Genomic DNA, 16912 nt, shown 5'->3' with positions numbered 1-16912 from the left:
GTTCCACCGAGATTTGAACTCGGATCGCTGGATTCAAAGTCCAGAGTGCTAACCATTACACCATGGCTAGGTAACTTTTAAGGTAATGTAATTAACTAAATTGCAATTAATTTGAACATTTAAGATATATATAAATTTGACGAAAAATAGTGAAAATTTGCACAAATACAGGTTCCATGGTGTAATGGTTAGCACTCTGGACTTTGAATCCAGCGATCCGAGTTCAAATCTCGGTGGAACCTAGGTAACTTTTAAGTTAATGTAATTAACTAAATTGCAATTAATTTGAACATTTAAGATATATATATATAAATTTGACGAAAAATAGTCAAAATATGCATAAATACAGGTTCTATGTTGTAATGGTTAGCACTCTGGACTATAATCCTAGTTCACCCTGTGGAGTGGAGCAGAGCGGACTTGTTTCTCTTACCCCCGAGCTAAACCTTATTAACTACCCGGTCTCAACCCAACGCGCAATTTAAAAATAGATTATCGCCAATGGTAGTGAAATAGTTTTAAGTGACAAACAATTAAACTCCTTCCCAGGTGGGTTACCACCCCTTATCAAATAGCTACGCCGTACTATTCGGTATGAAGAAAAAGGGTTTTTCGCCCTTGAAAAAAATGGATACAGAACCAACAAAGAAGAACAAAAAAGAAGAAGTTTCTCCTATCATCATCGTTGGAGAGCATCGCGATGGATCTCATCAGCAGTTTATTCAAAAGACAATTATTCGATCCCAAAGTATCGAAGATCACAACATTCTTCCATAAACACTTGAAGAAAACGAAACAAAATTGTATACGTTCTCGAGGGAGAATGAGAAGAACCATGCCTTTGTCATGTGGAACCTCCAAGAGGACTGGTCAGCGGAAGAAGTTGAAGAGGATCTAGATAGAGATACAAGATCAACTCCAAAGAGGTCTCGTAGATGAGAATCACACCAGCATTTTTCGTGCTCCTGGAGAACACTATCACCCTCAAGGATCTACAAAAGAAAGTCCTGCACATAAACTTTGCAACAGTCAAATGGAGCCGCCACCAATCAAAACGAAAAATAACACAGTGTCATAGAAGCCAGGAATGGGGTCATGCAACATCAAATTGTAGACTACCGTTCAAATGTCTCAAATGTGCTGGTGCGTACGAGACGTACACGTGCACCAAATACTCGCAACTTGTGCAAACTGCGGCGGACCACACCCGGCCAATAATATGGAATGTCCAGAGTACATCGCCAAAATAAAAACTTGTCTACAGACAACGATCCGTGAAAAAACGTTGACGACCGGGACAGGCCCCAAAAGGCTGGCATACAAAGAAAGCAGATAGAGTTTCGTGGAAGCACCACCTCGAAAAGTCAACATATGGGATCTAAGGAATAAATCCCGAGCCCAAACGACCCCGACTATGGGACAAGTGCTGAATAGAATAAGATCAAGGGAAAGATACAAAAATAAGGACTCTGAAAGTGAAATATGTGACTTCTGGCAGGAGATACGCGGACTCAATGGATACAAGGAGGCCGTCAATAAAGTGCGGGTACTCCGTGACAAACTCGTTTCAGCCAAAACCATAGAACAACAAACAGAATTATGTCTCGTAAATCATAGAACTATTGCACTTATTGCCCAAAAATGGCCGTAAACCCTTCCCTCGTCATTTGACAATGGAATGTGGACTCTGTACATAAACTTCTATACCAAAACCTCTCTCTCTTCTACATGTAAATACTCTCTATCACCCTCTGCCATCCAACACCCTCACTCCTCTCCTTCATAAATAATGAATAAGGCCCTGGCTGTCTAATATATTTTTAATGCATTTCAGATAAAATGAAGGGTTTTTCCCACGCAAATTTTCACTCTAATATAGAAAAAGTTGTATATATGTACTAACAACAATAGTTTAAAATTTTAATCTTAAGTATCCTAAACACTTCAAATTTAAATAATTGCTTCGGCAGTTATCTCCATAAAATTGTAAAATGGCCAATAATTATGTTTGTAAATAAAGTTATTTTTGAACTTGAAATTGAAACTTGGGACTCTGAATCCAGCGATCCGAGTTCAAATTATTTTATTTTTTTACCCAATTATTATTATTATTGAAATATACGTTAAAATGATATGAATAAATGTTAAAATCGTTAATATTTTTATCAAATACTTGAATTGTTTACGAGTTTGATAGCTAATTATATTTACATGACAATTAATAATTAGATTTGTTGATATCAATCTCTTTGGCCCTACTTCTGCCAACCTTTTGGTGCTTATTCGCACCCCACAAAGTGCTGTAGGTGAGTTTCGAACTGCCAACTGCTTATCAGATTTTTGTGATACAAGCGACTATAACCAAAGTTTAGTTCTAATTGGACATAATTTCCGCATATTCATTAAATGATAATTTTACTTACATTTTTGTGAAAATTTAGGACACATGCAGTGAATGTGTTTATATCTGAAAAAAATCGTGAACTAAATATTGTGTTATAGACTATAATTATGGATTTATAGAGACATTAGGACCTCTTTATTTGCCTAAATAATATGTAAACTAAATAACATAAAAACGGATTTAATAATTCACGATGCGGTAGTTAAATTCCACTTAATTATTTGAATAAATCACGAGTAGTTTCATTGATATTTAACGCTAACGAATGTTTAATTCCATATCTCTTGTACTCGTTTTCACACCTATGAGAAGTCGCAGTAAGAACAACGATGTTCGATATATGGATGGTCTATTGTTTGTTGCAAATATACTTGGTCTATGTCCAAAGTATGATTCGAGGAAGAACAGATTCGTGGCCAATTGGAATCACATTCTTTTCAACTCTTTCTTCAGCCTATTTATAATAGCAGCGTTCATCTTTACGATGATAATCAAAGCCAAATACCAATTTCCCAGGTTTACATTCAGCGTCATATTGACTCGAGTAATATCCGAAGTCGTAACAGTCATCACTCTCTTGGTATGTTTATACTCTGGATCCTTCAGGAATCTGCGATTATGGAACAAACTATGGCACAATTTGAAAATCCTGGACAGGTATTTGAATAATTCTTTCTCGAGGAAATTGTATTGGACTTACTACATCCAAAACATTGTGGTGTTTGTATACACATGTTTGACACTAGCTTATGGTATTTTCATAATGGTAAAATTGCATGCCGCCTTCCAGTCCTTACATTTTTTTGTATCCACCGAAATATCCATCTGGCCTCTCCTTGGCTTCAACTTCATCAGCTGCTTAACATACAGATTCCAAACTTTTCACAAAGTTTTGGATACGAGTCAGAAAATTGATTATAAGTACGTTCAGATTGTTTACGGAAGATTGAGTGAATCTTTGGTTGTGATGAATCAGTTATTCGGGTGGCCCATATTTATGATTATTACCAATATTACTTTCCTATGCTTCATTTCCATCATCCAGTATTTTCCAACGACAACAAAGCCTGCTACGAAAACGAATGAAAATGTTGATATCCATGCATATATTTCTGCAGTTATTTATTCTGCCATCAACATCATGATTCCTATGTTGGTAAGTTCAATTATACAACTATAATGTATAGAATATTTAGTATAAATTCTTTTTTCAGATGCAAATATCAATTTTGATTAAGATTTGTAACGGCGCTGCAGTAGAATTCAACAAAACCAGCTTCAAAATATGCAAGTTCATAATAAGTTCTCAGGCTAGAGGAGTCGAATTACAAGATATTAAGGATTTATTTTCTGTTATGGAGATGGGACGGAATAAACTACAATTTTCTGCAGCAGGATTCTTCGCAGTTGATCACAAACTGGTGTTTTCTTTTATTTCCCTACTTATTACATTTACTATACTATTTTGGACATGATACTAAAATTTATAATGTTACTTTAAATACTATTTCTAGTAACAATCATAGCATTAGATGCGTATATCCTCTGATTTGTTCATACTTGTTTTTAACGTTAGTAGAATAAAATAAATTCTAGATTTATATAATTTGTATTGATTTGTAAAAAACTGAAGAAAACAATATACGAAATACATATTGATTAAGATGTAAAATGTTAAGTTGTGTTGACATATAAAAAACTATTATGGATTTTCCTTCATCTATTTTCATTTGTATACCCTGTTTTTTCGTTCTTTAATATGTTTATTCCCTTTCCATCCTAATACAGAATTTTTTCACTTTTTTCAGACACTTTAATGCATAAGTGTCTGTTTATTTTTTGTATGTATTTGGTTCGTCGATTAATCCGGTTTCAAACAGTCCGTGATATTATAGAAACAGACTACTTAGGTATATATTTCAAATGATAGTATTCACCCATCCAATTAATACCTCTAAACATATCGCTTAACTTTTGTGAGCTGTTAAATATAGTATATACTTGATGGACGTAACGCGGCATTCGTTGGAATAAATATTTGATGAAGATATAAAAAAAAAATACTACAATCGAATAGAATATTTCCCATACACAAATAATTTAGTTTTTTTTTCTGATAGAGAATTCAATACATGCTCTAATTACATATAAATATACCAAAATGTCAGTACAACATCCTCAGAATTAAATAGCATGAATTTATTATAACCAGAATACTAATACCACATATTTCCATCAACAGTCGTGACGATTACAAACGCACAAAGTACCAAAAGATGACCATTTTCTTGAAAATCACAAACTACTTTGGAATGTGTCCTACGTACAATAAATTTACGGGAAATTTTCAAACAACCACAAGAGATGGTATAATCAGTTTGTTATGGATATCATCGTTAATTGCCAGTTATAGCTATGTGTTACATTTAAAGATTCAATTAGTGTTCGTGAATTTACCATTGAATGTTATTATAACAACTGTGGGATCAGAGATAAGCACGATTATAGCAGCTGTAACGTGCATCTGTTACGGCTCTAGAATCAAGATTAACTCGTGGAAGAATCTTTGGGAAAACCTAGTACAATTGGATAATTTGCTGGTTTGCGAAGAGAAACATTTAAAGAAGTATCGAATGGAAAATGTTGTTATTATCTTAATATTTATTTTAAGTCTTGGTTATTTTATTTACGAGAAAACCATTACTGGAGATTTGTTCGTTAAGTCTGTTTTTGTTGTTATAATTTATGGTTTCTTTTTATGGGTTTTGATTTTCTACAATTTCGCTCAGAATCTAACGGATAGATTTAGACTGTTTCACGGTATTTTAGAAAAAGGTGAAATCCAATCTGGTTGTATTCAACGAGTTTATGGACTTTTGAAAGACTCTCAAGGAATTTTGAATGACATTTTTGGATTTCCAATGTTTACTGTACTTACATCTTTCTTAATCTTGTTGTTATTTTCATTCACAACAGTTTTAATTAGATCAACAGATTTAACTGTGGATAGAAATTTTTCTTATCTGAATATAATTTTAACAACTCTGGTAAGTTTCATTTAAACACGAACCACTTTAAATGTTGCAATTAAACAATTTTAATACTAATTTGGATACAACAATTAATTGTTTTAGATGTTATCCTTAATGATTTTGATGATTTGCGATGATTTAAGTGCCGAGTTCAACAAAACTCCTCACGTTTTATGTGAGCTCTTAGTGAAGTTCGAACGTCGCAATGTTAATCCTGAAGTAATAAACGGATTATTTAAAGTTTTGAAGTTCAGTCAAGAAAAACTGGAATTCTCAGCAGGAGGTTTTTTCGAGGTGAACAATCAATGATTTTACCACTCATCATTGTTACTACAACCTTCATGGTAATGATTCAGCAATGGAATACGACGATATCATTAGAACACGACACGTCAACTTTAGAATCACGCAATTAAATTGAATTTTCATGTTATTTTTCAATCAGTATTCAGTTAGATTTGTTTGGAGGTAGTAAACACAGCAAAGTGAACAACGTTGAATACTTTGTGGGTCTCTTAAATTTAGGATACTTTATCAGATTATGTCCGAAATATGGAAACAGCATTGACAATTTCATCACAAGCGGATTAAGTGTTGCAATAAGAGTTTTTTGCTTTATAGAAGTGAGTTTAAGTTACTTAATCGTATTGTTTAAAATGTTTATAACTGTATATTCGAAAAGATATATAGATGTGCTTGTTGTCTCTATATCCACTGAAGTTATAAGTATCATTGCAATACTAATTTGCATTTACAATAGTTCCCAAATAAACGTGTATAGGTGAAAGAAGATGTGGTTCAATTTAAAGCATCGTTACTTAAATCATTCTTTTTCCAAGTCGTTTTATTTAATAATCAATATATATTTGAACGATCGAGATTTTAATATAGAATTTGGTCTTTTACATTTCACCAGTAGCCTTGAAGTCAGATTCAATATTTTCCACAGATTACTGATTAGTAACAATCACATCACTCAAAATGGTGGAAAAAGTTTCTCGAAAATATATGGATATATGAAACATATTCCACAATATACAGGATTATTGGATGTTCTATTTTTATGATTATATTGGATTTGATGATGCTGATTTTCTTTAAGCAATTTTTGACCAGCAAAGATATAAACATTTTGAGTTATTAGGTTGATGAACGTTATTTTAACTACTGCTGTAAGTGATCTTCTTTTAACTATTTAAGAATAAAAAATTGGATATGTTTTTTTTTGCAGCTTCAATTGGGTATTATTATGTTTGCTTCCAGTACAGCACACAGAGAATTAAATATGTAAGTTGATGGTAAAGATACAATCTAAAGGAAATCATGATTATCACATAAAAATACTATACCCGATCTTGACTTTGAGCAGAACCAGGTTGGAATTGTCAGCTGGCGGTTTCTTCCTAGTGGACCAATCTTTGCTTTTCCCCGTGATTACAACTATAACATCATTCACAATATTATTTATACAATGGAACAATAAAGTATTAAATTAATTTATTCAACAAACTACAATTTACGTTGTAGTTTTCTTTGATTATAAAAGTATTAGTTGTTAACGTGTTGTATAAAAATAAGCTTACATTGAAAGTTACTTTATATTATAGCGTTTTACTATCCTGATTACATATTATTCCCTGTTCACACGTAAACGTGTACCATTAGATTGGAACGTTTTTGTGTAAATGGTAATGCGTTCGCGTTGGACTAAGAACAATAGACGATGCAAACAGAACGACATCAAATATTTAGTGTCGCTTTTGCATTTTGGAAGTATTTTTGGTCTGAATCCAAATTACAGCTCGATAAGTGAAAATTTCTCTATAAAAACAAGGAATAAATTTCTGAGTTTATTATGGATTATTCTTCTCTGCGCTTTATATCTTTACACTATACTTATGAAGATTCTACTGGCGTTCCATACAAGAAGGCCGAAAGTAGTAATGGGTATTAGGATAACGGCTGAAGTGATTACCATCGCGACTGGTATAGTATGCATCTATTCAGGATCATTGAGGCATCTCAAAGATTGGAAGAAACTGTGGATCAACATGAATAATTTGGATGTGTATTTATTCAACGTGTACGAAACTCGATCGAAGTGGATTTATCGTATCCAAATCACTGCGACTGCAATATTTATAGGTTTAAACTGGTTATATTTCGCATACGATACTGTTTCTGAAAATAAGAGTATTCTAATTGACATTCTTTATCCAACGATAGAATTCTTGAAATTCATTTGGTTGTTGATCTTCTATAATTTCATCAGCTGCTTGCAGGCGAGATTCCAGACTTTCCATAAATTGATGGAAAGAGATAGCTTGAACACGTTGGGTTTAATCGATTGTAAATCCATTGAGACGATTTACTTGCATTTAGTAGAATCGTTCCGGATAGTAAACAGGATTTTTGGGATACCAATATTCATGATCACAACTAGTACTATGGTGCTTTTCCTCTTCGTCATTTCCATTGTGCTGCAAGGGTTGAAAGGAAACATATTTTCAATATTGTTCGCAATGCTAAACCTGATAGCTTCTGCTAATGTAAGTTTATAGTTTGATAATACAGAAATATTCCGTATAATGCGGATTCCATCACTGCGTATTCACTATGTACATTTCAAATCAAACTAGCACAATAAAAATAATTTCTAAAAAATTATTACACTCTTTTTTTACAATAAATACCTCGATTAGCCCGGTTTCAAACATTGCAGGACATGAGTGAAACCGATTATACGCACTATTGCTGTATTATCTTAACTATCCCTTCATGGCTCATTGAGCTCTGACCAAAGTGTATTATCTTAACCAATATTTTTGTTTTAGATACAACTTAGCGTTGTGATAATTGCGTGTGCAGCTGCAACTATGGAAATGAATAAGTCTTCTTATGTGATCTGCAAGTTGATGGTTAAGCTTCAATCGAAAGGTGTTCATATGGATGTGATCAAAGAATTGTATCCGGTTTTGAATGCAAGCAGAACGAACTTTCGATTCACAGCCGCAGGATTTTTCGTTGTTGGCAACTCGTTGATTTTTGGTTTAATAACATTAGCTACTTCATTTACCATTATTATTATACAAATTCAATCTTATAGTTAAATACTTTTGTTATATTTGTTGTATACATTTCTATGCATTAAATCATGCAATTATTGTATCCAAAATACGTTCAAATTTGTAATTTATTTTTATCTAATTATTGATAACAAAATATTGATACTATTTTATTATTAGAAGAGAATCAAAAATGTTTATAAAAACAATTAATATTATATATTAATTATATAATATTTTCTTTTTAATCACTGCTAAGCACTATTAACAATTTCTTTCTAATGAAATGTTCTCCTCTTTTCGTAATTTGTGTTAATCATGTTGTAATAATCGATTGATTTATAGGGGTTTTCCCGTTCATCATTAAGATTGACTCCTGAACTAAACACATGACTTACTTAACTAAATATATCAATTATCCTATAAATTGTTAGATAATTTTAGATTAATAGAAGAGATCGTTTTTTCCATAAAAAGAGCAACATGCGGAACCGTCTCCTGATTTAATTTAACCTACCTTAATTTATAGTTTACATATACAAATGTTTTATAAAGTTGCATGCAGTAAAGCAATTCTATGTACAATTTTTTTATTATTATACCGATAATAATGTTACATAATTTTTAATATGTTTTTGCAGTTTGAATCATTAATTGCTTCATTGCATAATTGATGAGCTTTGATACACAGGTAGTTCAGTCCTTACAAAATAGTCAACAAAACAAACATGTTCTGTAATCCTATACCTTTTAACAAATTACTATTTACTTTCGGAAAATGCACAGGAATCGTGCCTTTCGGAAGATCGGGATTTACTTCTGTTCTCAACAAGATCCATAAACTGATATGCGGTTCCATAGTTATATATTACTTTTACGTAGCAATTACCACGAAAATGAAACTTTTGCAACCACCGATGTCCGTACTCCTGCAAACATTAACGCTAATCGTTGCGATCTTTTTCAACGAATGTTGTATTTTCAAAGCTTTGAGAGCAAATATTTACGATGATCTCTTCGATAAGATGAAAGAAATCGATCGTTTAATACGAAAAACTTACAAGAAAGGAAACACATTTTATACTATTTGGTTGGTCAGTCTGTACTTCATTGTGATTAAAGTGCTTACAAGATTGTTAGTGCTGCGGTATTTTAGAATCGAATTTGAATACTTTTCGTTTCAGGATTTCTTGAATTTTAATGTACTCTTAATAACTTTCATTATATTCGTGTTCATGCAGTCCGTGTATTATAGATGCCTGCTGTTGAAAGAAATGTTGGTAAATCTAAGGTGCATACAGCAATCGCGATTAGTTTTTGTTGAAAGTTACTTATTGAATATTTCCACGTGTTTCAATGTTTATGTTCTTCTAATAGAATTTATGAATATGTTTAACAAAAAGTTTGGATCAACCATGGTCCTTATATATACTTATACTATAGTTTACAGCTTGAACAGCATCAACACTGTATTTTGTTTTTACCTAAATGATAATCATATCTTCAAAAATAATGTTCTTATGTTAACCATGCTGATGTTTATTTCTACCTTTCAATTTATTTTTACTTTGGTACGTATTGAATTAGTCCTTTAATATTTTTTTAGACTTAGATTGTCACGCTTTTATTAACTTTAATGCATATAGAAGTTTGAATTAATATTTATATTTTTCTAGATACAATTTGTGATGATTGTTAACTCATTGCACCTGATTAATTTAGAGATCAAGAAAATGTTGGTTTTACTACAGTCCATGACTCTCTATGTAATGAGTAATCAAAGGATGAAGGAATTAAAAGAACTCCAACTTGTAGTTGCCTACAAGCCTCTAAGATGGTTTGCAGCTGGAACTATTGATATTAACAGAGACTTACTTTTCAATGTTTTTGGAATTTTGATTTCATACACAATAGTTATTATAGTTGTTCAAGATAAATAATTAGTATTTTTGTTGAAACTTGCGTTTGAATTTGAATTTGAAATAAATAATCTTAATTTGCCATTGAAGCAATATAATACAGATTGTCTTTTCCTTGCTTTCAATTTCCTGTCAAAAAAAAATTTGTAAATTAAGAAATGTAATTGTAATTTAATGAAATTAAATTTGGCTAGCAGTTTTATTCTTGCTAAAATGATCAAAAGGAGCATGGGAAAGATTTTTTCTCTGCCTATGACATCAGCTGTTTCATGCACTTTCACTTGTCGATCATATTATATCATGGAGTTTTTAATGTTTTCTGATGATGTTGCTGTTTTTAGAGGCCATTAGGTGGATCATCTTCAACACTTGTAAATCAACGTTTAAATTCTAAAGTCAATCTTATGTGATATTAAAATAACGGAGAAATTTTCAATTTATTACTTGATTATATGTGTGCATTTGTAAAAATTAAACTTAATTGAATTATTTTGTAGTGTCCAACCACTAAATTTGTGTAAGAATATTACTCATACTTTCATCTCAGAACCAAAATGCAGTATTGGTAGAATTCGTAGAGCTGTGACCTGAAGCAGAGCTTATTAGCAAAAACGTGCCTTACTCCTCAAACTTCCACTCCTTTGCTTAGTTAATTTTATACGTAGAATAAGTATTTGTAATTAGTCTTAGGAAGATCGTTAAAGAAACAACAACAGGCTTTTAGTCTATGGTTGAGGAAAGAAATTCAATGAAGCAAACACTTTAAAGAATATTCTAAATTATTAAAATACACGTAAAACTACAAGTAAAACACGTTGGATTCATTAATTACCAAACCTAAGGCTCCACAACAGACAACAGAAGAAAATATCCTATAGTGTCCAGAAATCCATCCCTGTGACACGACAATTTACTAATTATTAATTTAATTAAGTGCATATAACAAAATAATACTACTGACACGCAGACATATATTTCGGGAATTTTTGCTTATATACATGATTAATATATGATTGCATGATTTGTTTTTTTATGTTTTTGTAGATTTCATTATTGATTTCCTCGTTGCATAATTGATATCATGAGATACAAAAGATAATTGTTTTCAGCTATTACGAAATAGTTGACAAAACAAAGATGTTCTGTAATCCTATACCCTATAACAATTTTTTATTTAATTTGGGGCGATGCGCAGGGATCGTGCCCTTCGGAAGATCGGGATGCTCCTCGGCACTTAACAAGATACATAAAGTGATTTGCGGTTCCATCATTATATATTTCAGTTACGTGTCAATTATGAGGAAAATAGAAGTTGTGCAATCAGCAATGACTGTAATCCTGCAAACATTAGCGCAATTCGCAGCAATCTCCATAAATTTTACTTGCATGACCAAAGCTCTGAATGAGAATATGTACGATGATATTTTCAATAAGATAAAAGAAATCGATCGATTGCTACGAAGAGTTTACAACAAAGGAACTACGTTTTATAGAATTTGGTTAGTTAGTGTCTACTACATTGTGATTAAAGCATTCACAAAGTATATAGTGATCCTTAGTTTTAGAGGTGAAGTGGAATATTATTTCTTGTTAGATTACGCGAATACTAATGTCCTCCTAATGACTTTCATTATTTTCGTGTTCATGGAATCTGTTTATTATAGATGCGTGCTTTTGAAAGATATGTTGGTGAATCTAAGATGCATACAGCAATCGCGATTGGTTTACGTTGAAAGTTACTTATTGAACATTCCTACGTGTACAAGCCTCTAAGATGGGTTGCAGGTGGAACTATAGATATTAGCAGAGATTTAATTTTCAACATGTTTGGTATGATAATCTCATACACTATAGTTATTATAGTTTTTAAAGAGGAATAATATTTATTTTTGTTGTATCCTGTGTTTTTACAAATTTTGTCTCTTTATAATTAAATTTATATAGACCAGAATTATGGATCGACTTAAGTGCCTACAATATTTGATTAAATTTTTGGAAAAATACATATTGTGATAGAAAGCTGGACAAATAATACCGTTAATTCATTCTTAGTATCCTAACTTCCATATAAAAGTTCTACACAAGAACTTATCTTTTACTTTTTTCTCTTCACTCGTTCCTACAAGCACATGTTGTCTTAGCTCATCCCTTCGTAAATCCTGAAATTTGCTTGGAACACCATCATATAATCATTCATTCATTAATTATTTAGTAATTATATTATTCTTAGATTTCACGGAACATCAGTGTTCCTCTGAACATAGTTTCTACTTCTTTCTTCTGTTCTAGCAAGAGTTTTATTGGAGTATAGCACTAATAATGATAAATAATTTTATATTATGTTACTATAACACAATAAGCACATAATTCCACTAATCTACTATTTATCTAGTTGATCCACTACAAAAAGTAATTAAAAAAGAACAAAATAAATACATATAATTTCAAAAAAGTTAATTGATACAAAGGGCTATTGACCATAGGTCGTTCTGCCCGGTATAAAATATATTTAATAACAAATAATTCATAAATGAAAAAAACCTATTCACCTATTCATTGTGTTCATCTTTCACATAGTCTGGTTTCGGTCAGTCTGTAACAACTATAATGATTACCAGGGCTATGCGAGGTATTGCTGTATCTACTTTCCCATTATTTTAAATTATTTAAAATCATGCACATGATAATTATCTCAAAAAATGTTTTTTATTGTAGATTATATAATTTAGTGCAGCATTGCATAATTGATGATATTAACGGATGTGTCTGCAATAAGTTGATACTTCATCCATTTATAAATTGATAGAATGGTTTGTTTTGTCCATAAATCCTGTCTGTAATTGATTTCAATTTGCTTCCTTTGCCAAATTGTATACATAATAATTTCCTATATGTGCCAAAATCGATTCTTCAATGTTTTAGTTGGTTCTTTCGTCAATTTTAATGCTATCGAAAAGAATTAACCAATCCTTTATTATATCACAATTTTTAATCAAATAGCTCATTAATTGCTAGGAGCTTGTACGTTTTACAATGATTTGCCAATTTTCTTTTCATTTTTACAAAGTTCAGTTCCTTCTACATATACAATGCCCATGTTTGACATCATTTGTTTATATACTAAATTCCTTGGGACACTAATCTCCTTCTTTAAAGTCTAAAATTTGGTTATTTGCTGGATGGACTGATCCTTGAATCATCACTGTTTTCTTAACTTGTTCTCATTAAACAGTTTTTCCAAAAATGTTATACTTTTTTTACACTGAAGCCTTCAGAAGTCTTGGTTCTATAATACTTTTTTTATAAAATCCTTCCAAATGCCCATCCCTTAATTTTTATAAGTTGTAAAGACATGCAATGATAAATAAATATAATAAATATTGTAAAATAAATATACATATTTTTGTCTACTATTACATGCACTATTTGTTTTATTCAGTGCAGATTAGATGTTTAATCTGTACAAACATAAACATTATATGAACACGCAGAAATATATTTTAAGTATAGTGAATCATGTAAATGACTATTATATGATTGCATGTTAATTTATATGATTTTTTAGAATGAATAATTAAGTGTCACATTGCATTATTGATGATATTAGATAGACAGGTCGATACATTATTTCAGTCATTACTACATAGCCAACAAAACTAACATGTTCTGCAATCCTATACCTTATAACGATTTATTATTTACTATTGGACGATGCACAGGGATCGTGCCCTTTGGAAGATCGGGATTCACTTCGGCACTTAACAAGATACATAAAGTGATATGCGGTTCCATAATAATATATTTCTGTTATGTAGCAATTATGAGGAAAATAGATCTTAAGCAACCAGCGATTACCTTAATCGTGCAAACATTTGCGCAAATCTCTACGGTTTCTATCAATTACAGTTGCATGACAAAAGCTCTGCGTTCGGATATGTACGATGATCTTTTCGAGAAGATGAAGGAAATCGATCGATTATTACGGAAAGTTTATCAGAGAGGAACTACGTTTTATAGAATTTGGTTCGTCAGCTTATTCTACATTGCGATTAAAGTAGATATAAGATTGATAGTGTTGTGGTATTTTATAAAAGAAGTGGAACACTATTCGTTGCTGGATTTTGTGAACACTAATGTCCTCATAATGACTTTCATTATATTCGTATTCATGCAATCTGTCTATTACAGATGTGTGCTTTTGAAAGAAATGTTGGCAAATATTCGGGGATTACAGCAATCGCGATTGTTTTTTATCGAAAGTTACTTGTTAAACATTTCAACGTGTCTAAATGTTTATGTTCTCTTAATGGAATTCATGAACATGTTTAATAAAAAGTTTGGATCAATCATGGTTCTCATCTATACTTATACTATAGTTTACAGTTTGAACAGTATAGACACTGTGTTTAAGTTTTACTTAAATGTCAATCAAACTTTAAAATATAATTTTCGTATGTTGATTACGTTGATGACTTTTTCTACATTTCAATTCATTTTAATAATGGTATGTATTGACTTTACAATTTTTGTATAATTGTACGAACTTTAATTTATTTAAAAGTTTAAATGAACATTTAATTTGTTTGCATTAACATTTATGTATTTTAGATGCAATTCGTAATGATTGTTAACTCCTTGCATCGAATTCACATGGAGATCAAGGAAATGTTGGTTTTAATACAATTCATGACACTTTATGTAATGCATAATGAAAGGATAAAGAAATTGAGAAATCTGCAACTTGCAGTTGCCTATAATCCTCTAAGATGGTTTGCAGCTGGAGTTATTGAAATTAACAGAGATTTACTTTTCAACATTTTTGGATTGATACTTTCATATACTATACTTATTATAGTTGTTAAAGAGTAATAATATTTTTGTACAAATGATGTCTATTTATAATAAATTTTAGATAGAACTAAAGTAGTTGCATTTAAATTCAGTACATTATTGCTAGATTAAATATATTAAATATATTATAATTAATAAATAGAATTGTTTTTTTTTCTTCGTGTTTCTATGTGAGTATTATTGTCATGCGAATATTTTTATTATTTCATCTAGTAATTAATAAATGGTTCCATCGAGAGTTGAACTCGGATGGCTGATTTCAACGTACAGAGTGTTCTAACCATTACACCCTGGAACCTGTATTTGTGCAAATTATGTTTATTTTTTCCAAAATAGATTTTTTCCATTTTCTTCCAAATTATATGTCTTATACATAATATGTTTTTAACATTCTTAAATCTACAGTCAAAACTCCCGAAATGCTGGTTGGTATGCCTTAGCTCTCATCACTACACAAATTCGTTGTAGACTGAGCAGCTTCCAGTTCTTTATATATTCTCACTGAATCTTACCTTCTAAAATCCCATTCTTTAATTATTGAAAATTGGAAACCGATCTAATATCATATCTGTATAAATATAAACAAATAATTTGTAAAATAAATATAAATAAGCCCTTTGTAGCAGTTGAATTTTTGTTCTATTATTATTGTTTGTAAATGTTAAGTTATCATTTTTTGTATTGTTGCAATTAATATTATTATTATTAAATATAAATATTTGTTTTTAATAAAAACACACTTTCTGCTATTAAATGTATTATTTGTATTATTCAGTGAAAACTAAATATCCAAAAATATAAAAAATATTTGAAGACACATGACTATTATATTATTGCATGTTCATTAATGGAACCTGTATTTGTACAAATTATCTTTATTTTTCATCGAGTTTATAGATATCATAACTTTTATTATGAAATAACTTACACCTACATTGAGTACTATATCTTAAAAAGTTATGAACTTAGGTTCCACCGAGATTTGAACTCGGATCGCTGGATTCAGAGTCCAGAGTGCTAACCATTACACCATGGAACCTGTATTTGTACAAATTATCTTTATTTTTCATCGAGTTTAAAGATATCATAACTTTTATTATGAAATAACTTACACCTACATTGAGTGCTATATCTTAAAAAGTTATGAACTTAGGTTCCACCGAGATTTGAACTCGGATCGCTGGATTCAGAGTCCAGAGTGCTAACCATTACACCATGGAACCTGTATTTTACAAATTATCTTTATTTTTCATCGAGTTTAAAGATATCATAACTTTTATTATGAAATAACTTACACCTACATTGAGTGCTATATCTTAAAAAGTTATGAACTTAGGTTCCACCGAGATTTGAACTGATCGCTTTAGAGAATAATTAGAAAAATTTGTACTCAGGTTCACCAAGATATTAACTTTTATTATGAAATAACTTACACCTATATTGAGTGCTATATCTTAAAAAATGAACTTAGGTTCCACCGAGATTTGAACTCGGATCGCTGGATTCAGAGTCCAGAGTGCTAACCATTACACCATGGAACCTGTATTTAACAAATTATCTTTATTTTTCATCGAGTCTTAAAGATATCATAACTTTTATTATGAAACAACTTACACCTCATTGAGTGCTATATCTTAAAAA

General features: G+C 31.0%; 1 protein-coding gene and 4 non-coding genes across 5 annotated transcripts; 2 read left to right on the top strand and 3 right to left on the bottom strand.

The window, feature by feature from the left end:
- Positions 1-170: 170 nt before the first annotated feature.
- On the top strand, positions 171-242 carry Trnaq-uug. Its single transcript has one exon. It is a non-coding gene; the product is annotated as a tRNA-Gln (tRNA).
- A 7137-nt stretch (positions 243-7379) lies between these two features.
- On the top strand, positions 7380-8484 carry LOC108558359 (the record flags this gene model as incomplete). The annotated part of the gene is made up of 2 exons (XM_017915257.1): positions 7380-7985; positions 8271-8484. Coding segments are annotated over exons 1-2 (820 nt in total), but the record flags the coding sequence as incomplete, so codon positions are not given.
- A 7754-nt stretch (positions 8485-16238) lies between these two features.
- Positions 16239-16310, bottom strand: Trnaq-cug. The gene has a single exon. It is a non-coding gene; the product is annotated as a tRNA-Gln (tRNA).
- Positions 16311-16422: 112 nt separating this feature from the next.
- Positions 16423-16494, bottom strand: Trnaq-cug. Its single transcript has one exon. It is a non-coding gene; the product is annotated as a tRNA-Gln (tRNA).
- A 246-nt stretch (positions 16495-16740) lies between these two features.
- Positions 16741-16812, bottom strand: Trnaq-cug. The gene has a single exon. It is a non-coding gene; the product is annotated as a tRNA-Gln (tRNA).
- Between the last annotated feature and the right edge of the window lie 100 nt (positions 16813-16912).

The sequence above is a fragment of the Nicrophorus vespilloides genome, unplaced genomic scaffold (assembly GCF_001412225.1).
Source record: "Nicrophorus vespilloides isolate i.1.1-1 unplaced genomic scaffold, Nicve_v1.0, whole genome shotgun sequence".
Lineage (NCBI taxonomy): Eukaryota > Metazoa > Arthropoda > Insecta > Coleoptera > Silphidae > Nicrophorus > Nicrophorus vespilloides.
The sequence above is the reverse complement of the archived record's forward strand: the minus strand, read 5'-3'. Positions and strand labels throughout refer to the sequence as shown.